The following is a 21,720-nucleotide window of genomic DNA, read 5'->3' as shown; positions in this document are numbered from 1 at the left end:
CTGCGCGCCGCCCGGTTGGTTAATTGCTCGCAAAATGCAAATGCTTTCATGGCGTCATCTCCGCCGAAGGGAAGGGGGTGCCATACGGGCACGGCTTTTCGTCTGGCTTGCAAGTAAGTAAGCCCTGGCCGAAATTGCTCTCTTGCTGCAGGCCCGCCGTCGCACCTGCGCTCGGCCGACCGCGGCCAGATTGACGGAGAAGACAGAGGCCGAGGGACACTTGCGCGTCGGCGGGAGTTTACAGGCTATCGCTTCTCGGCCTTTTGGCTAAGATCAAGTGTAGTATCTGTTCTTATCAGTTTAATATCTGATACGTCCCCTATCTGGGGACCAAATATTAAATTGATTTTTGGAACAGGGAGATGGAACAGGGGCTTGCTCCGTCCACTCCACGCATCGACCTGGTATTGCAGTGCTTCCGGGAGCGGTGCAGCTTCCCCTCTTTGGGGTGGGAAGTCGCAAAAGTCAAAAGCAGAAAAAGTTTTCGCACCACTTTCAGCCGTGCTGTCTTTCCTTTGTAGAGCCGCTCGGGCTCGCCCTTGTCGTGCCGCCGCCTTACTTTTCACCCGCTCGCTGGCCGGCCGCGCCGCAGGCTAAGCAGCCGCCTTCGGGGGTGTTTTTCGCTCTGCGTTTGCATGTCAAAATTGTGTTTTTCTTTCTTATTTGCATATGGGGACGTGCCCTGGATTTCAGGGCGGGGCCTCGCCACCTTTCCCGCTCTGCAGCTGACCTGGACCGTGCTGCACCCTGTTGGATTTCTGAGCCACTGCGCCCGCCCCCGTTGGAAAAGGAGGGGGGAGGGGACACCGCAAGCCCCGCCGGCGCGCTCCTGCGCGCCGCCCGGTTGGTTAATTGCTCGCAAAATGCAAATGCTTTCATGGCGTCATCTCCGCCGAAGGGAAGGGGGTGCCATACGGGCACGGCTTTTCGTCTGGCTTGCAAGTAAGTAAGCCCTGGCCGAAATTGCTCTCTTGCTGCAGGCCCGCCGTCGCACCTGCGCTCGGCCGACCGCGGCCAGATTGACGGAGAAGACAGAGGCCGAGGGACACTTGCGCGTCGGCGGGAGTTTACAGGCTATCGCTTCTCGGCCTTTTGGCTAAGATCAAGTGTAGTATCTGTTTGATTCTGATGCTAATTGACCTTGTGTCGCGATACTGGTGTTTCTGGTTTGGCTGCATTTTCATGCTGGCTTCGGCCTTGATCCAATCAGAGCAGAGCGATCTGCATAGATGGCGACTGAGGAAGCAGTGAGCGAGGAAACCCGAGAAAGGAGCTATCGGGAGCAGAAACCGAGGCCGCCGGAGGAGGAGCGATTGCGGGAGCCCGGAGTGGAGAGCGACCTGCAGCGCGAGGTGGCGGCCGACCATGCAGCGAGGTCGAGAGCCTGCAGCGGAGAGCGATCGGCAGGCGAGAGGGCGGCCAACGAAGGAGCGAGCTCGGGAGGCCGGGGCGGAGAGCGATTGGCAGGCATGACGTCGGCCAATGAGGAAGCGAGCCCGGGACTCCAGGGCGGAGAGCGATTGGCAGGCGAGACGAGGGCCAAGCAAGCAGCAAGCTTGGCAGCCCGGGGCAGAGAGCGATTGGCAGGCGCGACGGCGGCCAATGGAACAGCGAGCTCGAGAGCCTGGAGTGACGGGCGACCTGCAAGCGAGATTGCAGCAAACCGAGGAGCGAGACAGGGAGTCCGGAACACTGTCCGAGTCACAGTGAAGAAGGTGGAGGGACAATCGCCCATCGACCGCTCCCTTTTTGTGAAGAGGATCTTGACCGGATGCTGCGGATTCCAAGTTGCGGACATCTTCGCTCTGCAGGATTTCCCCAGCAGTGGACATTTTGATGTGACGTTCAGGAACGTCGCGGCATGCCTGAAATTTCTGCAGGCAGTTAAGGAAAAGGGGAGTGAAACGCTGCTTTCAGTTATGACTGCCGAGCCTCTATTCACTCTCCCAACACAAAGAAACCGGGTGGTCACTGTACACATGTACAACCCGCACATCCCTGTGGTCGATGTGCTGACGTTCCTCGGCAGATACGTCGACAGTGTCGGGAACAGCGTTGACGTAAATGACCTGTTTGGGATCTGGACCAGCAAACGCCAGATCAAAGTAACCCTGAAAGTGGATGCCAAAGGAGCCATCCAGCACCTCCCCTCCAGCTTCGCCATCGGTGGAAGCCGGGGCTACATGGTGTACGCGGGACAACCCAGGGTGTGTCGAACCTGCGGGAGATCCGGGCACGTGGCGGCGACCTGCACTGTCACCATCTGTCGCAACTGCAAGCAGGAAGGCCACCAGACGAAGGATTGCAAGGAGAGCAAGTGCTGCAACTTGTGCGGGGAGACAGGCCATCTCTACAAGGCCTGCCCAAGGCGCAGCAGCAGCTATGCGCAGGCAATTAAAGGACCTGTCAACAAGGCCGCCTCAAAGGAGACCAGCACCGCTCCCACCGCAGAGGCCCTCACTGGAAACGACCAAACCCAGGCAACCAGCACTCAGCCTCCTCCCCAACAGCCAGAGACCATGGAAGAGGAGGCAGCTGGAGAACAACAACTGGGAGAATGGCAGGAGGTCAAACGAAAGAACAAGAAAAAAAGCCTCCCCCAAAGAGAGAGGCCGCCAAAGTCCAGGCCTGTGGAAAAAAGGCGGCACTCGCCCCAAACGGGCAACACCAGCAGCTGCTCATCTGATGAGGAAGGGCAAGAAAAGAACAGTCACCAACAACAAAAAAAGTGGCTGAGCGAAAAGAAACAAACAGGAGTGATCACCGTGCCCCAGAACACCGGTAGCAACGAAGGGCACAACGCAGCCCAGCTCCAGACCGCCGGGAGCGGCCAAGTTCCCGACGCTCCCCAGCTCCAGACCGCCGGGAGTGGCCAAGTGCCCGACGCTCCCCAGCTCCAGACCGCCGGGAGTGGCCAAGTGCCTGACGCTCCCCAGCTCCAGACCGCCGGGAGCGGCCAAGTGCCCGACGCTCCCCAGCTCCAGACCGCCGGGAGCGGCCAAGAGCCCGACGCTCCCCAGCTACAGACTGCCGGGAGCGGCCAAGTGCCCGACGCTCCCCAGCTCCAGACAACCGGGAGCAGCGGAGCGTCCACCATCCCCCAGCTCCGGGAAACCGGGAGCAATGAAGCGACCGATGCACACCTGCTCCGGGAAACCGGGAGCCACGACACCACAGACGACAGGCTGAGGGAAGAACCATCCACGAATGAGGAAGAAGACTTCTTCTCACCGCCGTCATCCCCCTGCCGGTACAGCAACCCCTCAAGAGACCAGGGCGAGTTCCTCAGCCCAGGGCAAGTACAGTTTTTCTCTGACACTGTGTGTATGCAGGTCCAGCCCCAAGGGATGGAAACAGCATAAAGGACTGCTTATTAAAATGGGACTTGAACTCTATTTAAAATTTAAAATGGGTTTAAAAATTGCAAGCATAAACGTGCGTAGCATCAAAAGCACGACGCGATGTGTTTCCACCTTGGGGTACCTTGCCAAGGTCAAGGCCGACCTACTGTTCCTGCAGGAGTGCGGCCTACCGCACTTCAGCAACTACAGGCAGTGGTCGCGATGGTGGCCCCACGGCCAATCGATCTGGTCAGGAGGCAACGATTGCCGTGCCTCCGGCCTGGGTATTCTGCTGCGGGGAGGTGACTTCACCATCACCGAAGTTAAGGAGGTAGTGGGTGGCCGCCTCCTCGTAGCAGACGTACTGTACAAGAACGCCCCGCTCAGGCTGATCAATGTGTACGCCCCGACTCTCAAGAACGAGCGGCTGGCCGTCTTCCAGCAGCTACCGCTGCTGCTGGCGACGTCCAGGCCGGTTATTCTGGGCGGTGACTTCAACTGCATCATCGATGCGGCTGGGCGATCCGGCAGAGCCGACAGCAAACTGGACGCCACGTCCAGACTCCTGATGGAAGCGGTAAAAGACGCCAAGCTGCACGACATCTTCAGCAACCCTGCAGATGGAGCGCCGCGCAGATACACCTGGTCCAGGCCAGACGGGTCTGTCCGTTCCAGGATAGACTTCCTGTTTGTGTCCCAAGCTCTCTCGGTCAGATCCACCGACGTCAAGCCGGTGTTCTTCTCTGACCACTGCCTCTTACTAGCCGACTGTCACCCACAGGAAGACCAGAAAGTAGGCAGAGGGATATGGAAGCTGAACGTGAAACTGTTGACCCCAGAAAACATTGAGGAACTCAAAAGGGATTACAAAGGTTGGAGAACCGTGAAACCCCTCTTTGATTCCCCGGCGCACTGGTGGGAAACGATCAAGACGAACATCAAGAGGTTCTTCATCCTCAAAGGTGTTCAGAAGGCGAGAGAGGGACAGAGGGAAATGTCCCGACTCCAGAAAAGCATGCAGAATCTGCTCCTGCTGCAGTCGATGGGAGTCAATGTCGGGGAGGAACTCCAAGAGGTGAAGGGCCAGCAAGCCTCGCTCTATGCCTCAGAGTCCTCCAAGATCATCTTCCGCTCCAGAGTCCGCTCCGTGGAGCAGGACGAGACGTGCTCGCGTTTCTTCTTCCAAAAGGTACACAGAGGGAGCTCTGTGATCCACAGCCTGAAGGAGGAAGACGGCTCTGTGACGTCCTCGCAGCCTGACATGCGAAGGATCAGCAAATCCTTTTATGCCGGGCTGTACGACGCGAAGCCCACAGACAGCGCGGCCTCCCAGTCTTTCCTGTCGTCTATCTCGGAGGTGCTAGACGACAGCAAGCGGGAGAGTCTGGATCACCCGCTAACTCTGGACGAGCTGACAAAGGCCGTCCAGTCCTTCGAGACGAGTAAAACTCCCGGAAGCGACGGCCTACCGGTCGAGTTGTATTCGGCTCTGTGGGACTGGATGGGCCCAGACCTGCTGGAAGTGTACGGGGGTATGCTTCTGGCTGGCAGCATGTCAGAATCGATGAGGAAAGGCATCATCACCCTCATCTACAAGCAGAAAGGGGAGAGGGAAGAAATCAGAAACTGGCGGCCCATTTCGCTGCTTAATGTGGACTACAAGATTCTGTCCAAGGTCATCGCCAACAGGGTCAAGTCTGCTCTGGAGCTGGTGATCCACCCAGATCAGACCTGTGCCGTACCCGGCAGGAAGATCTCTGATAGCCTCGCGCTACTCAGGGATACGATCGCCTACGTGCGGGACAGGGGGGTGCACACCTGCTTAATCAGCTTGGACCAGGAGAAGGCTTTCGACAGAATATCGCACACGTACATGATGGACGTGCTCTCCAAAATGGGGTTTGGGGAGGGAATCTGCAATTGGATCCAACTGCTCTACACAGACATCAGTAGCGCAGTCCTAATCAACGGGTGGGAATCAGAAAGCTTCCCGATCAAATCTGGAGTCAGGCAGGGCTGTCCTCTCTCCTCCGTCTTGTTCGTGTGTTGTATCGAACCCTTTGCCCAATCCATCAGAAGGGATTCGAGCATTGGAGGGGTGACGATCCCAGGCAGCGGAGGCACTCAGGTTAAGACCTCCCTGTACATGGATGACGTCGCCGTCTTTTGCTCGGATCCGCTGTCGGTCCGCAGACTGCTGAGCATCTGCGACCAATTTGAACTGGCCTCGGGAGCGAAAGTAAATCGCAGCAAAAGCGAGGCCATGTTCTTTGGGAACTGGGCCGACCGATCCTTTGTCCCCTTCACCGTCAGGTCAGATTACCTGAAGGTGCTGGGAATATGGTTCGGAGCGGCTGGGGCATGCACAAAAAACTGGGAGGAGCGTATCTCCAAGGCACGCCAGAAACTGGGAATGTGGGAGCAGCGCTCCCTGTCGATCGTGGGAAGGAACCTGGTCATCAGGTGCGAAGTGCTGTCAGTGCTGCTGTACGTGGCGCAGGTGTGGCCCATACCCCGACCCTGCGCCGCCGCAGTCACCCGAGCCGTCTTCCACTTTATCTGGAGATCGAAAATGGACCGTGTCCGGAGGGACACGATGTACAAATCTCCAGAGAAAGGGGGAAAGAACGTACCAAACGTCGCCCTCATCCTGATGGCCACCTTTGTGTGCGGCTGCATCAAACTGTGCACGGACCCTCAGTACGCAAACACCAAGTGTCACTACGTGCTGAGGTTCTACCTGACCCCGGTGTTGCGAAGGATGGGTCTGGCGACGCTGCCGCGGAACGCTCCATCCAGTTGGACCGTGCCAGACCACCTGTCCTTCGTGGAAAAGTTTTTCACGGCAAACACCTTTGACCACAAAGCTGTCAAGCAGTGGTCAGCACGAAACGTCCTCGAGACCCTACGGGAAAAGGAGATGGTAGATCCTCTCGGATGGTTCCCTGAGCAGACTGTCGAAGTCATTTGGCAGAATGCCTCATCGCCAGAACTCACAAACAAGCACCAAGACGTAGCTTGGCTGGTGGTGAGAAGGGCCCTCCCCGTCAGATCCTTCATGCACTCCCGACGTCTCTGCTCCACCGCACGCTGTCCGCGAGGAGGCTGCGCTTGGGACGAGACCGTCATCCATCTCCTTCTGGAATGTGCCTTTGCACAGAAGGTCTGGAAAGAGATGCAGTGGTCTTTGTCGAGGTTCATCCCGAGCAGCTCGGTAACACAGGACTCTGTGCTCTACGGACTGTTCCCAGGGACGCACACCGAGACAAACATCAACTGCTGCTGGAAGATCATCAACTCGGTGAAAGACGCCCTTTGGTCTGCCCGAAACTTGCTGATCTTCCAGAGCAAGGAGATGTCCACGACCGAGTGTTGCAGATTGGCACATTCCAAGGTCCGGGAGTACGTGCTGAGGGACGCACTAAAGGTTGGTGCCGCCGCCGCCAAGGCACGATGGGGAAGGGCCACAGTTTAAGGCCCTCCCGCCAGTGTACACTGAGGGGCTGAAACCAGTGGAAAACCCCCCCTCGGGCCGCATGACGTACAAGTGTGTTAATTGTAAAGCACTTGTAACCTGTGAATGTAAATAGAGTACCATGTATTGCATTCATGTGTATTATTAAGCCATATATAATACGGTTGGTGGATTGTAATGTAATGTATTTTGAGAAATGTTGGAATGCACCTCGGCCCCCCTTGGCCTGTATGACTTATAAAACATGTAATGAAAATGTACCTGTTTGTGTAAAGAGAGTACCATGTACTGCTTTCATCTGTAATATGATTTGTGGAGTGTATATTGTTATATATTGAAACATGCTTTGATATATGTAATGATAAATGTAATGTAATTTGTAAATTGAGTGCCATGTGCTGAAGTTAATTTGCACTGTACCAGATGTGGACTGCATTGTCATGTACATGAACAAAGATTTTTATGAATAAAGCATATATATTGAAATAAAAAAAAAAAAATCTGTTCTTATCAGTTTAATATCTGATACGTCCCCTATCTGGGGACCAAATATTAAATTGATTTTTGGAACAGGGAGATGGAACAGGGGCTTGCTCCGTCCACTCCACGCATCGACCTGGTATTGCAGTGCTTCCGGGAGCGGTGCAGCTTCCCCTCTTTGGGGTGGGAAGTCGCAAAAGTCAAAAGCAGAAAAAGTTTTCGCACCACTTTCAGCCGTGCTGTCTTTCCTTTGTAGAGCCGCTCGGGCTCGCCCTTGTCGTGCCGCCGCCTTACTTTTCACCCGCTCGCTGGCCGGCCGCGCCGCAGGCTAAGCAGCCGCCTTCGGGGGTGTTTTTCGCTCTGCGTTTGCATGTCAAAATTGTGTTTTTCTTTCTTATTTGCATATGGGGACGTGCCCTGGATTTCAGGGCGGGGCCTCGCCACCTTTCCCGCTCTGCAGCTGACCTGGACCGTGCTGCACCCTGTTGGATTTCTGAGCCACTGCGCCCGCCCCCGTTGGAAAAGGAGGGGGGAGGGGACACCGCAAGCCCCGCCGGCGCGCTCCTGCGCGCCGCCCGGTTGGTTAATTGCTCGCAAAATGCAAATGCTTTCATGGCGTCATCTCCGCCGAAGGGAAGGGGGTGCCATACGGGCACGGCTTTTCGTCTGGCTTGCAAGTAAGTAAGCCCTGGCCGAAATTGCTCTCTTGCTGCAGGCCCGCCGTCGCACCTGCGCTCGGCCGACCGCGGCCAGATTGACGGAGAAGACAGAGGCCGAGGGACACTTGCGCGTCGGCGGGAGTTTACAGGCTATCGCTTCTCGGCCTTTTGGCTAAGATCAAGTGTAGTATCTGTTTGATTCTGATGCTAATTGACCTTGTGTCGCGATACTGGTGTTTCTGGTTTGGCTGCATTTTCATGCTGGCTTCGGCCTTGATCCAATCAGAGCAGAGCGATCTGCATAGATGGCGACTGAGGGAGCAGTGAGCGAGGAAACCCGAGAAAGGAGCTATCGGGAGCAGAAACCGAGGCCGCCGGAGGAGGAGCGATTGCGGGAGCCCGGAGTGGAGAGCGACCTGCAGCGCGAGGTGGCGGCCGACCATGCAGCGAGGTCGAGAGCCTGCAGCGGAGAACGATCGGCAGGCGAGAGGGCGGCCAACGAAGGAGCGAGCTCGGGAGGCCGGGGCGGAGAGCGATTGGCAGGCATGACGTCGGCCAATGAGGAAGCGAGCCCGGGACTCCAGGGCGGAGAGCGATTGGCAGGCGAGACGAGGGCCAAGCAAGCAGCAAGCTTGGCAGCCCGGGGCAGAGAGCGATTGGCAGGCGCGACGGCGGCCAATGGAACAGCGAGCTCGAGAGCCTGGAGTGACGGGCGACCTGCAAGCGAGATTGCAGCAAACCGAGGAGCGAGACAGGGAGTCCGGAACACTGTCCGAGTCACAGTGAAGAAGGTGGAGGGACAATCGCCCATCGACCGCTCCCTTTTTGTGAAGAGGATCTTGACCGGATGCTGCGGTTTCCAAGTTGCGGATATCTTCGCTCTGCAGGATTTCCCCAGCAGTGGACATTTTGACGTGACGTTCAGGAACGTCGCGGCATGCCTGAAATTTCTGCAGGCAGTTAAGGAAAAGGGGAGTGAAACGCTGCTTTCAGTTATGACTGCCGAGCCTCTATTCACTCTCCCAACACAAAGAAACCGGTTGGTCACTGTACACATGTACAACCCGCACATCCCTGTGGTCGATGTGCTGACGTTCCTCGGCAGATACGTCGACAGTGTCGGGAACAGCGTTGACGTAAATGACCTGTTTGGGATCTGGACCAGCAAACGCCAGATCAAAGTAACCCTGAAAGTGGATGCCAAAGGAGCCATCCAGCACCTCCCCTCCAGCTTCGCCATCGGTGGAAGCCGGGGCTACATGGTGTACGCGGGACAACCCAGGGTGTGTCGAACCTGCGGGAGATCCGGGCACGTGGCGGCGACCTGCACTGTCACCATCTGTCACAACTGCAAGCAGGAAGGCCACCAGATGAAGGATTGCAAGGAGAGCAAGTGCTGCAACTTGTGCGGGGAGACAGGCCATCTCTACAAGGCCTGCCCAAGGCGCAGCAGCAGCTATGCGCAGGCAATTAAAGGACCTGTCAACAAGGCCGCCTCAAAGGAGACCAGCACCGCTCCCACCGCAGAGGCCCTCACTGGAAACGACCAAACCCAGGCAACCAGCACTCAGCCTCCTCCCCAACAGCCAGAGACCATGGAAGAGGAGGCAGCTGGAGAACAACAACTGGGAGAATGGCAGGAGGTCAAACGAAAGAACAAGAAAAAAAGCCTCCCCCAAAGAGAGAGGCCGCCAAAGTCCAGGCCTGTGGAAAAAAGGCGGTACCCGCCCCAAACGGGCAACACCAGCAGCTGCTCATCTGATGAGGAAGGGCAAGAAAAGAACAGTCACCAACAACAAAAAAAGTGGCTGAGCGAAAAGAAACAAACAGGAGTGATCACCGTGCCCCAGAACACCGGTAGCAACGAAGGGCACAACGCAGCCCAGCTCCAGACCGCCGGGAGCGGCCAAGTTCCCGACGCTCCCCAGCTCCAGACCGCCGGGAGTGGCCAAGTGCCCGACGCTCCCCAGCTCCAGACCGCCGGGAGCGGCCAAGTGCCCGACGCTCCCCAGCTCCAGACCGCCGGGAGCGGCCAAGAGCCCGACGCTCCCCAGCTACAGACTGCCGGGAGCGGCCAAGTGCCCGACGTCCCCCAGCTCCAGACCGCCGGGGGCGGCCAAGTGCCCGACGCTCCCCAGCTCCAGACAACCGGGAGCAGCGGAGCGTCCACCATACCCCAGCTCCGGGAAACCGGGAGCAATGAAGCGACCGATGCACACCTGCTCCGGGAAACCGGGAGCCACGACACCACAGGCGACAGGCTGAGGGAAGAACCATCCACGAATGAGGAAGAAGACTTCTTCTCACCGCCGTCATCCCCCTGCCGGTACAGCAACCCCTCAAGAGACCAGGGCGAGTTCCTCAGCCCAGGGCAAGTACAGTCTTTCTCTAACACTGTGTGTATGCAGGTCCAGCCCCAAGGGATGGAAACAGCATAAAGGACTGCTTATTAAAATGGGACTTGAACTCTATTTAAAATTTAAAATGGGTTTAAAAATTGCAAGCTTAAACGTGCGTAGCATCAAAAGCACGACGCGATGTGTTTCCACCTTGGGGTACCTTGCCAAGGTCAAGGCCGACCTACTGTTCCTGCAGGAGTGCGGCCTACCGCACTTCAGCAACTACAGGCAGTGGTCGCGATGGTGGCCCCACGGCCAATCGATCTGGTCAGGAGGCAACGATTGCCGTGCCTCCGGCCTGGGTATTCTGCTGCGGGGAGGTGACTTCACCATCACCGAAGTTAAGGAGGTGGTGGGTGGCCGCCTCCTCGTAGCAGACGTACTGTACAAGAACGCCCCGCTCAGGCTGATCAATGTGTACGCCCCGGCTCTCAAGAACGAGCGGCTGGCCGTCTTCCAGCAGCTACCGCTGCTGCTGGCGACGTCCAGGCCGGTTATTCTGGGCGGTGACTTCAACTGCATCATCGATGCGGCTGGGCGATCCGGCAGAGCCGACAGCAAACTGGACGCCACGTCCAGACTCCTGATGGAAGCGGTAAAAGACGCCAAGCTGCACGACATCTTCAGCAACCCTGCAGATGGAGCGCCGCGCAGATACACCTGGTCCAGGCCAGACGGGTCTGTCCGTTCCAGGATAGACTTCCTGTTTGTGTCCCAAGCTCTCTCGGTCAGATCCACCGACGTCAAGCCGGTGTTCTTCTCTGACCACTGCCTCTTACTAGCCGACTGTCACCCACAGGAAGACCAGAAAGTAGGCAGAGGGATATGGAAGCTGAACGTGAAACTGTTGACCCCAGAAAACATTGAGGAACTCAAAAGGGATTACAAAGGTTGGAGAACCGTGAAACCCCTCTTTGATTCCCCGGCGCACTGGTGGGAAACGATCAAGACGAACATCAAGAGGTTCTTCATCCTCAAAGGTGTTCAGAAGGCGAGAGAGGGACAGAGGGAAATGTCCCGACTCCAGAAAAGCATGCAGAATCTGCTCCTGCTGCAGTCGATGGGAGTCAATGTCGGGGAGGAACTCCAAGAGGTGAAGGGCCAGCAAGCCTCGCTCTATGCCTCAGAGTCCTCCAAGATCATCTTCCGCTCCAGAGTCCGCTCCGTGGAGCAGGACGAGACGTGCTCGCGTTTCTTCTTCCAAAAGGTACACAGAGGGAGCTCTGTGATCCACAGCCTGAAGGAGGAAGACGGCTCTGTGACGTCCTCGCAGCCTGACATGCGAAGGATCAGCAAATCCTTTTATGCCGGGCTGTACGACGAGAAGCCCACAGACAGCGCGGCCTCCCAGTCTTTCCTGTCGTCTATCTCGGAGGTGCTAGACGACAGCAAGCGGGAGAGTCTGGATCACCCGCTAACTCTGGACGAGCTGACAAAGGCCGTCCAGTCCTTCGAGACGAGTAAAACTCCCGGAAGCGACGGCCTACCGGTCGAGTTGTATTCGGCTCTGTGGGACTGGATGGGCCCAGACCTGCTGGAAGTGTACGGGGGTATGCTTCTGGCTGGCAGCATGTCAGAATCGATGAGGAAAGGCATCATCACCCTCATCTACAAGCAGAAAGGGGAGAGGGAAGAAATCAGAAACTGGCGGCCCATTTCGCTGCTTAATGTGGACTACAAGATTCTGTCCAAGGTCATCGCCAACAGGGTCAAGTCTGCTCTGGAGCTGGTGATCCACCCGGATCAGACCTGTGCCGTACCCGGCAGGAAGATCTCTGATAGCCTCGCGCTACTCAGGGATACGATCGCCTACGTGCGGGACAGGGGGGTGCACACCTGCTTAATCAGCTTGGACCAGGAGAAGGCTTTCGACAGAATATCGCACACGTACATGATGGACGTGCTCTCCAAAATGGGGTTTGGGGAGGGAATCTGCAATTGGATCCAACTGCTCTACACAGACATCAGTAGCGCAGTCCTAATCAATGGGTGGGAATCAGAAAGCTTCCCGATCAAATCTGGAGTCAGGCAGGGCTGTCCTCTCTCCTCCGTCTTGTTCGTGTGTTGTATCGAACCCTTTGCCCAATCCATCAGAAGGGATTCGAGCATTGGAGGGGTGACGATCCCAGGCAGCGGAGGCACTCAGGTTAAGACCTCCCTGTACATGGATGACGTCGCCGTCTTTTGCTCGGATCCGCTGTCGGTCCGCAGACTGCTGAGCATCTGCGACCAATTTGAACTGGCCTCGGGAGCGAAAGTAAATCGCAGCAAAAGCGAGGCCATGTTCTTTGGGAACTGGGCCGACCGATCCTTTGTCCCCTTCACCGTCAGGTCAGATTACCTGAAGGTGCTGGGAATATGGTTCGGAGCGGCTGGGGCATGCACAAAAAACTGGGAGGAGCGTATCTCCAAGGCACGCCAGAAACTGGGAATGTGGGAGCAGCGCTCCCTGTCGATCGTGGGAAGGAACCTGGTCATCAGGTGCGAAGTGCTGTCAGTGCTGCTGTACGTGGCGCAGGTGTGGCCCATACCCCGACCCTGCGCCGCCGCAGTCACCCGAGCCGTCTTCCACTTTATCTGGAGATCGAAAATGGACCGTGTCCGGAGGGACACGATGTACAAATCTCCAGAGAAAGGGGGAAAGAACGTACCAAACGTCGCCCTCATCCTGATGGCCACCTTTGTGTGCGGCTGCATCAAACTGTGCACAGACCCTCGGTACGCAAACACCAAGTGTCACTACGTGCTGAGGTTCTACCTGACCCCGGTGTTGCGAAGGATGGGTCTGGCGACGCTGCCGCGGAACGCTCCATCCAGTTGGACCGTGCCAAACCACCTGTCCTTCGTGGAAAAGTTTTTCACGGCAAACACCTTTGACCACAAAGCTGTCAAGCAGTGGTCAGCACGAAACGTCCTCGAGACCCTACGGGAAAAGGAGATGGTAGATCCTCTCGGATGGTTCCCTGAGCAGACTGTCGAAGTCATTTGGCAGAATGCCTCATCGCCAGAACTCACAAACAAGCACCAAGACGTAGCTTGGCTGGTGGTGAGAAGGGCCCTCCCCGTCAGATCCTTCATGCACTCCCGACGTCTCTGCTCCACCGCACGCTGTCCGCGAGGAGGCTGCGCTTGGGACGAGACCGTCATCCATCTCCTTCTGGAATGTGCCTTTGCACAGAAGGTCTGGAAAGAGATGCAGTGGTCTTTGTCGAGGTTCATCCCGAGCAGCTCGGTAACACAGGACTCTGTGCTCTACGGACTGTTCCCAGGGACGCACACCGAGACAAACATCAACTGCTGCTGGAAGATCATCAACTCGGTGAAAGACGCCCTTTGGTCTGCCCGAAACTTGCTGATCTTCCAGAGCAAGGAGATGTCCACGACCGAGTGTTGCAGATTGGCACATTCCAAGGTCCGGGAGTACGTGCTGAGGGACGCACTAAAGGTTGGTGCCGCCGCCGCCAAGGCACGATGGGGAAGGGCCACAGTTTAAGGCCCTCCCGCCAGTGTACACTGAGGGGCTGAAACCAGTGGAAAACCCCCCCTCGGGCCGTATGACGTACAAGTGTGTTAATTGTAAAGCACTTGTAACCTGTGAATGTAAATAGAGTACCATGTACTGCATTCATGTGTATTATTAAGCCATATGTAATACGATTGGTGGATTGTAATGTAATGTATTTTGCCAAGTGTTGGAATGTATCTAGGCCCCCCTCGGGCTGTATGACTGATAAAACATGTAATGAAAATGTACCTGTTTGTGTAAAGCAAGTACCATGTACTGCTTTCATCTGTAATATGATTTGTGGAGTGTATATTGTAATATATTGAAACATGCTTTGATATATGTAATGATAAATGTAATATAATTTGTAAATTGAGTGCCATGTGCTGAAGTTAATTTGCACTGTACCAGATGTGGACTGCATTGTCATGTACATGAACAAAGATTTTTATGAATAAAGCATATATATTGAAATAAAAAAATAAAAAAAAATCTGTTCTTATCAGTTTAATATCTGATACGTCCCCTATCTGGGGACCAAATATTAAATTGATTTTTGGAACAGGGAGATGGAACAGGGGCTTGCTCCGTCCACTCCACGCATCGACCTGGTATTGCAGTGCTTCCGGGAGCGGTGCAGCTTCCCCTCTTTGGGGTGGGAAGTCGCAAAAGTCAAAAGCAGAAAAAGTTTTCGCACCACTTTCAGCCGTGCTGTCTTTCCTTTGTAGAGCCGCTCGGGCTCGCCCTTGTCGTGCCGCCGCCTTACTTTTCACCCGCTCGCTGGCCGGCCGCGCCGCAGGCTAAGCAGCCGCCTTCGGGGGTGTTTTTCGCTCTGCGTTTGCATGTCAAAATTGTGTTTTTCTTTCTTATTTGCATATGGGGACGTGCCCTGGATTTCAGGGCGGGGCCTCGCCACCTTTCCCGCTCTGCAGCTGACCTGGACCGTGCTGCACCCTGTTGGATTTCTGAGCCACTGCGCCCGCCCCCGTTGGAAAAGGAGGGGGGAGGGGACACCGCAAGCCCCGCCGGCGCGCTCCTGCGCGCCGCCCGGTTGGTTAATTGCTCGCAAAATGCAAATGCTTTCATGGCGTCATCTCCGCCGAAGGGAAGGGGGTGCCATACGGGCACGGCTTTTCGTCTGGCTTGCAAGTAAGTAAGCCCTGGCCGAAATTGCTCTCTTGCTGCAGGCCCGCCGTCGCACCTGCGCTCGGCCGACCGCGGCCAGATTGACGGAGAAGACAGAGGCCGAGGGACACTTGCGCGTCGGCGGGAGTTTACAGGCTATCGCTTCTCGGCCTTTTGGCTAAGATCAAGTGTAGTATCTGTTCTTATCAGTGGCTGCATCAAACTGTGCACGGACCCTCAGTACGCAAACACCAAGTGTCACTACGTGCTGAGGTTCTACCTGACCCCGGTGTTGCGAAGGATGGGTCTGGCGACGCTGCCGCGGAACGCTCCATCCAGTTGGACCGTGCCAGACCACCTGTCCTTCGTGGAAAAGTTTTTCACGGCAAACAACTTCGACCACAAAGCTGTCAAGCAGTGGTCAGCACGAAACGTCCTCGAGACCCTACGGGAAAAGGAGATGGTAGATCCTCTCGGATGGTTCCCTGAGCAGACTGTCGAAGTCATTTGGCAGAATGCCTCATCGCCAGAACTCACAAACAAGCACCAAGACGTAGCTTGGCTGGTGGTGAGAAGGGCCCTCCCCGTCAGATCCTTCATGCACTCCCGACGTCTCTGCTCCACCGCACGCTGTCCGCGAGGAGGCTGCGCTTGGGACGAGACCGTCATCCATCTCCTTCTGGAATGTGCCTTTGCACAGAAGGTCTGGAAAGAGATGCAGTGGTCTTTGTCGAGGTTCATCCCGAGCAGCTCGGTAACACAGGACTCTGTGCTCTACGGACTGTTCCCAGGGACGCACACCGAGACAAACATCAACTGCTGCTGGAAGATCATCAACTCGGTGAAAGACGCCCTTTGGTCTGCCCGAAACTTGCTGGTCTTCCAGAGCAAGGAGATGTCCACGACCGAGTGTTGCAGATTGGCACATTCCAAGGTCCGGGAGTACTTGCTGAGGGACGCACTAAAGGTTGGTGCCGCCGCCGCCAAGGCACGATGGGGAAGGGCCACAGTTTAAGGTCCTCCCGCCAGTGTACACTGAGGGGCTGAAACCAGTGGGAAACCCCCCCTCGGGCCGCATGACGTACAAGTGTGTTAATTGTAAAGCACTTGTAATCTGTGAATGTAAATAGAGTACCATGAACTGCATTCATGTGTATTATTAAGCCATATATAATACGGTTGGTGGATTGTAATGTAATGTATTTTGAGAAATGTTGGAATGCACCTCGGCCCCCCTTGGGCTGTATGACTTATAAAACATGTAATGAAAATGTACCTGTTTGTGTAAAGAGAGTACCATGTACTGCTTTCATCTGTAATATGATTTGTGGAGTGTATATTGTAATATATTGAAACATGCTTTGATATATGTAATGATAAATGTAATGTAATTTGTAAATTGAGTGCCATGTGCTGAAGTTAATTTGCACTGTACCAGAGGTAGACTGCAGTGTCATGTACATGAACAAAGATTTTTATGAATAAAGCATATATATTGAAATAAAAAAAAAAAAAATAAAAAAAAAATAAAAAAAAAAAAATCTGTTCTTATCAGTTTAATATCTGATACGTCCCCTATCTGGGGACCAAATATTAAATTGATTTTTGGAACAGGGAGATGGAACAGGGGCTTGCTCCGTCCACTCCACGCATCGACCTGGTATTGCAGTGCTTCCGGGAGCGGTGCAGCTTCCCCTCTTTGGGGTGGGAAGTCGCAAAAGTCAAAAGCAGAAAAAGTTTTCGCACCACTTTCAGCCGTGCTGTCTTTCCTTTGTAGAGCCGCTCGGGCTCGCCCTTGTCGTGCCGCCGCCTTACTTTTCACCCGCTCGCTGGCCGGCCGCGCCGCAGGCTAAGCAGCCGCCTTCGGGGGTGTTTTTCGCTCTGCGTTTGCATGTCAAAATTGTGTTTTTCTTTCTTATTTGCATATGGGGACGTGCCCTGGATTTCAGGGCGGGGCCTCGCCACCTTTCCCGCTCTGCAGCTGACCTGGACCGTGCTGCACCCTGTTGGATTTCTGAGCCACTGCGCCCGCCCCCGTTGGAAAAGGAGGGGGGAGGGGACACCGCAAGCCCCGCCGGCGCGCTCCTGCGCGCCGCCCGGTTGGTTAATTGCTCGCAAAATGCAAATGCTTTCATGGCGTCATCTCCGCCGAAGGGAAGGGGGTGCCATACGGGCACGGCTTTTCGTCTGGCTTGCAAGTAAGTAAGCCCTGGCCGAAATTGCTCTCTTGCTGCAGGCCCGCCGTCGCACCTGCGCTCGGCCGACCGCGGCCAGATTGACGGAGAAGACAGAGGCCGAGGGACACTTGCGCGTCGGCGGGAGTTTACAGGCTATCGCTTCTCGGCCTTTTGGCTAAGATCAAGTGTAGTATCTGTTCTTATCAGTATCTGCTTGATTCTGATGCTAATTGACCTTGTGTCGCGATACTGGTGTTTCTGGTTTGGCTGCATTTTCATGCTGGCTTCGGCCTTGATCCAATCAGAGCAGAGCGATCTGCATAGATGGAGACTGACGGAGCAGAGAGCGAGGAAACCCGAGAAAGGAGCTATCGGGAGCAGAAACCGAGGCCGCCGGAGGAGGAGCGATTGCGGGAGCCCGGAGTGGAGAGCGACCTGCAGCGCGAGGTGGCGGCCGACCATGCAGCGAGGTCGAGAGCCTGCAGCGGAGAGCGATCGGCAGGCGAGAGGGCGGCCAACGAAGGAGCGAGCTCGGGAGGCCGGGGCGGAGAGCGATTGGCAGGCATGACGTCGGCCAATGAGGAAGCGAGCCCGGGACTCCAGGGCGGAGAGCGATTGGCAGGCGAGACGAGGGCCAAGCAAGCAGCAAGCTTGGCAGCCCGGGGCAGAGAGCGATTGGCAGGCGCGACGGCGGCCAATGGAACAGCGAGCTCGAGAGCCTGGAGTGACGGGCGACCTGCAAGCGAGATTGCAGCAAACCGAGGAGCGAGACAGGGAGTCCGGAACACTGTCCGAGTCACAGTGAAGAAGGTGGAGGGACAATCGCCCATCGACCGCTCCCTTTTTGTGAAGAGGATCTTGACCGGATGCTGCGGATTCCAAGTTGCGGATATCTTCGCTCTGCAGGATTTCCCCAGCAGTGGACATTTTGATGTGACGTTCAGGAACGTCGCGGCATGCCTGAAATTTCTGCAGGCAGTTAAGGAAAAGGGGAGTGAAACGCTGCTTTCAGTTATGACTGCCGAGCCTCTATTCACTCTCCCAACACAAAGAAACCGGGTGGTCACTGTACACATGTACAACCCGCACATCCCTGTGGTCGATGTGCTGACGTTCCTCGGCAGATACGTCGACAGTGTCGGGAACAGCGTTGACGTAAATGACCTGTTTGGGATCTGGACCAGCAAACGCCAGATCAAAGTAACCCTGAAAGTGGATGCCAAAGGAGCCATCCAGCACCTCCCCTCCAGCTTCGCCATCGGTGGAAGCCGGGGCTACATGGTGTACGCGGGACAACCCAGGGTGTGTCGAACCTGCGGGAGATCCGGGCACGTGGCGGCGACCTGCACTGTCACCATCTGTCGCAACTGCAAGCAGGAAGGCCACCAGACGAAGGATTGCAAGGAGAGCAAGTGCTGCAACTTGTGCGGGGAGACAGGCCATCTCTACAAGGCCTGCCCAAGGCGCAGCAGCAGCTATGCGCAGGCAATTAAAGGACCTGTCAACAAGGCCGCCTCAAAGGAGACCAGCACTGCTCCCACCGCAGAGGCCCTCACTGGAAACGACCAAACCCAGGCAACCAGCACTCAGCCTCCTCCCCAACAGCCAGAGACCATGGAAGAGGAGGCAGCTGGAGAACAACAACTGGGAGAATGGCAGGAGGTCAAACGAAAGAACAAAAAAAAAAGCCTCCCCCAAAGAGAGAGGCTGCCAAAGTCCAGGCCTGTGGAAAAAAGGCGGCACGCGCCCCAAACGGGCAACACCAGCAGCTGCTCATCTGATGAGGAAGGGCAAGAAAAGAACAGTCACCAACAACAAAAAAAGTGGCTGAGCGAAAAGAAACAAACAGGAGTGATCACCGTGCCCCAGGACACCGGTAGCAACGAAGGGCACAACGCAGCCCAGCTCCAGACCGCCGGGAGCGGCCAAGTTCCCGACGCTCCCCAGCTCCAGACCGCCGGGAGTGGCCAAGTGCCCGACGCTCCCCAGCTCCAGACCGCCGGGAGCGGCCAAGTGCCCGACGCTCCCCAGCTCCAGACCGCCGGGAGCGGCCAAGAGCCCGACGCCCCCCAGCTACAGACCGCCGGGAGCGGCCAAGTGCCCGACGTCCCCCAGCTCCAGACCGCCGGGGGCGGCCAAGTGCCCGACGCTCCCCAGCTCCAGACAACCGGGAGCAGCGGAGCGTCCACCATACCCCAGCTCCGGGAAACCGGGAGCAATGAAGCGACCGATGCACACCTGCTCCGGGAAACCGGGAGCCACGACACCACAGGCGACAGGCTGAGGGAAGAACCACCCACGAATGAGGAAGTCTTCTTCTCACCGCCGTCATCCCCCTGCCGGTACAGCAACCCCTCAAGAGACCAGGGCGAGTTCCTCAGCCCAGGGCAAGTACAGTTTTTCTCTGACACTGTGTGTATGCAGGTCCAGCCCCAAGGGATGGAAACAGCATAAAGGACTGCTTATTAAAATGGGACTTGAACTCTATTTAAAATTTAAAATGGGTTTAAAAATTGCAAGCATAAACGTGCGTAGCATCAAAAGCACGACGCGATGTGTTTCCACCTTGGGGTACCTTGCCAAGGTCAAGGCCGACCTACTGTTCCTGCAGGAGTGCGGCCTACCGCACTTCAGCAACTACAGGCAGTGGTCGCGATGGTGGCCCCACGGCCAATCGATCTGGTCAGGAGGCAACGATTGCCGTGCCTCCGGCCTGGGTATTCTGCTGCGGGGAGGTGACTTCACCATCACCGAAGTTAAGGAGGTGGTGGGTGGCCGCCTCCTCGCAGCAGACGTACTGTACAAGAATGCCCCGCTCAGGCTGATCAATGTGTACGCCCCGGCTCTCAAGAACGAGCGGCTGGCCGTCTTCCAGCAGCTACCGCTGCTGCTGGCGACGTCCAGGCCGGTTATTCTGGGCGGTGACTTCAACTGCATCATCGATGCGGCTGGGCGATCCGGCAGAGCCGACAGCAAACTGGACGCCACGTCCAGACTCCTGATGGAAGCGGTAAAAGACGCCAAGCTGCACGACATCTTCAACAACCCTGCAGATGGAGCGCCGCGCAGATACACCTGGTCCAGGCCAGACGGGTCTGTCCGTTCCAGGATAGACTTCCTGTTTGTGTCCCAAGCTCTCTCGGTCAGATCCACCGACGTCAAGCCGGTGTTCTTCTCTGACCACTGCCTCTTACTAGCCGACTGTCACCCACAGGAAGACCAGAAAGTAGGCAGAGGGATATGGAAGCTGAACGTGAAACTGTTGACCCCAGAAAACATTGAGGAACTCAAAAGGGATTACAAAGGTTGGAGAACCGTGAAACCCCTCTTTGATTCCCCGGCGCACTGGTGGGAAACGATCAAGACCAACATCAAGAGGTTCTTCATCCTCAAAGGTGTTCAGAAGGCGAGAGAGGGACAGAGGGAAATGTCCCGACTCCAGAAAAGCATGCAGAATCTGCTCCTGCTGCAGTCGATGGGAGTCAATGTCGGGGAGGAACTCCAAGAGGTGAAGGGCCAGCAAGCCTCGCTCTACGCCTCAGAGTCCTCCAAGATCATCTTCCGCTCCAGAGTCCGCTCCGTGGAGCAGGACGAGACGTGCTCGCGTTTCTTCTTCCAAAAGGTACACAGAGGGAGCTCTGTGATCCACAGCCTGAAGGAGGAAGACGGCTCTGTGACGTCCTCGCAGCCTGACATGCGAAGGATCAGCAAATCCTTTTATGCCGGGCTGTACGACGCGAAGCCCACAGACAGCGCGGCCTCCCAGTCTTTCCTGTCGTCTATCTCGGAGGAGCTAGACGACAGCAAGCGGGAGAGTCTGGATCACCCGCTAACTCTGGACGAGCTGACAAAGGCCGTCCGGTCCTTCGAGACGAGTAAAACTCCCGGAAGCGACGGCCTACCGGTCGAGTTGTATTCGGCTCTGTGGGACTGGATGGGCCCAGACCTGCTGGAAGTGTACGGGGGTATGCTTCTGGCTGGCAGCATGTCAGAATCGATGAGGAAAGGCATCATCACCCTCATCTACAAGCAGAAAGGGGAGAGGGAAGAAATCAGAAACTGGCGGCCCATTTCGCTGCTTAATGTGGACTACAAGATTCTGTCCAAGGTCATCGCCAACAGGGTCAAGTCTGCTCTGGAGCTGGTGATCCACCCGGATCAGACCTGTGCCGTACCCGGCAGGAAGATCTCTGATAGCCTCGCGCTACTCAGGGATACGATCGCCTACGTGCGGGACAGGGGGGTGCACACCTGCTTAATCAGCTTGGACCAGGAGAAGGCTTTCGACAGAATATCGCACACGTACATGATGGACGTGCTCTCCAAAATGGGGTTTGGGGAGGGAATCTGCAATTGGATCCAACTGCTCTACACAGACATCAGTAGCGCAGTCCTAATCAACGGGTGGGAATCAGAAAGCTTCCCGATCAAATCTGGAGTCAGGCAGGGCTGTCCTCTCTCCTCCGTCTTGTTCGTGTGTTGTATCGAACCCTTTGCCCAATCCATCAGAAGGGATTCGAGCATTGGAGGGGTGACGATCCCAGGCAGCGGAGGCACTC

At 56.2% G+C, this 21,720-nt stretch overlaps 4 protein-coding genes, 2 non-coding genes and 7 pseudogenes across 6 annotated transcripts; all 13 read left to right on the top strand.

Annotated features, from left to right (window-relative positions):
- The first annotated feature begins 247 nt into the window (after positions 1-247).
- LOC147099111 (U2 spliceosomal RNA) lies at positions 248-438 on the top strand. Its single transcript, XR_015074018.1, has one exon. It is a non-coding gene; the product is annotated as a U2 spliceosomal RNA (small nuclear RNA).
- Positions 439-1,076: 638 nt separating this feature from the next.
- Positions 1,077-1,211, top strand: LOC147099110 (U2 spliceosomal RNA; annotated as a pseudogene).
- An 18-nt stretch (positions 1,212-1,229) lies between these two features.
- Positions 1,230-3,362, top strand: LOC147099109 (uncharacterized). The gene is made up of 2 exons (XM_085969186.1): positions 1,230-2,819; positions 3,063-3,362. Exons 1-2 carry the CDS (start codon positions 1,230-1,232, stop codon positions 3,360-3,362), a joined length of 1,890 nt encoding a protein of 629 aa, XP_085825312.1.
- Positions 3,363-5,487: 2,125 nt separating this feature from the next.
- On the top strand, positions 5,488-6,816 carry LOC147099108 (uncharacterized). The gene has a single exon (XM_085969283.1). The coding sequence runs from the start codon at positions 5,488-5,490 to the stop codon at positions 6,814-6,816; it is 1,329 nt and encodes a 442-aa protein (XP_085825409.1).
- Positions 6,817-7,284: 468 nt separating this feature from the next.
- On the top strand, positions 7,285-7,469 carry LOC147099107 (U2 spliceosomal RNA). The gene has a single exon (XR_015074107.1). It is a non-coding gene; the product is annotated as a U2 spliceosomal RNA (small nuclear RNA).
- Positions 7,470-8,107: 638 nt separating this feature from the next.
- On the top strand, positions 8,108-8,242 carry LOC147099106 (U2 spliceosomal RNA; annotated as a pseudogene).
- A 4,276-nt stretch (positions 8,243-12,518) lies between these two features.
- LOC147099105 (uncharacterized) lies at positions 12,519-13,847 on the top strand. The gene has a single exon (XM_085969282.1). It carries the CDS (start codon positions 12,519-12,521, stop codon positions 13,845-13,847), a length of 1,329 nt encoding a protein of 442 aa, XP_085825408.1.
- A 61-nt stretch (positions 13,848-13,908) lies between these two features.
- Positions 13,909-15,999, top strand: LOC147099102 (uncharacterized). The gene is made up of 2 exons (XM_085969185.1): positions 13,909-13,913; positions 15,324-15,999. Exons 1-2 carry the CDS (start codon positions 13,909-13,911, stop codon positions 15,997-15,999), a joined length of 681 nt encoding a protein of 226 aa, XP_085825311.1.
- LOC147099104 (U2 spliceosomal RNA) lies at positions 14,300-14,504 on the top strand (annotated as a pseudogene).
- On the top strand, positions 15,143-15,224 carry LOC147099103 (U2 spliceosomal RNA; annotated as a pseudogene).
- A 475-nt stretch (positions 16,000-16,474) lies between the features above and the next one.
- On the top strand, positions 16,475-16,678 carry LOC147099101 (U2 spliceosomal RNA; annotated as a pseudogene).
- A 638-nt stretch (positions 16,679-17,316) lies between these two features.
- Positions 17,317-17,463, top strand: LOC147099100 (U2 spliceosomal RNA; annotated as a pseudogene).
- A 22-nt stretch (positions 17,464-17,485) lies between these two features.
- LOC147099099 (uncharacterized) lies at positions 17,486-21,696 on the top strand (annotated as a pseudogene).
- Positions 21,697-21,720: the final 24 nt, after the last annotated feature.

The sequence above is a fragment of the Somniosus microcephalus genome, chromosome 28 (assembly GCF_052327205.1).
Source record: "Somniosus microcephalus isolate GS21.2 chromosome 28, FLI_Smic_1.0, whole genome shotgun sequence".
NCBI classification, from domain to species: domain Eukaryota; kingdom Metazoa; phylum Chordata; class Chondrichthyes; order Squaliformes; family Somniosidae; genus Somniosus; species Somniosus microcephalus.
This window is presented reverse-complemented; position numbering and strand designations above follow the sequence as displayed.

Coding starts and splice junctions, on each gene's coding strand:
- LOC147099108 (XM_085969283.1), top strand. CDS start 5,488: ATGGATGACGTCGCCGTCTTTTGCTCGGATCCGCTGTCGGTCCGCAGA.
- LOC147099105 (XM_085969282.1), top strand. CDS start 12,519: ATGGATGACGTCGCCGTCTTTTGCTCGGATCCGCTGTCGGTCCGCAGA.
- LOC147099109 (XM_085969186.1), top strand. CDS start 1,230: ATGGCGACTGAGGAAGCAGTGAGCGAGGAAACCCGAGAAAGGAGCTAT. Junction 2,820..3,062: donor ACGCAGCCCAGCTCCAGACC/GCCGGGAGCGGC, acceptor GACGCTCCCCAG/CTCCAGACAACCGGGAGCAG.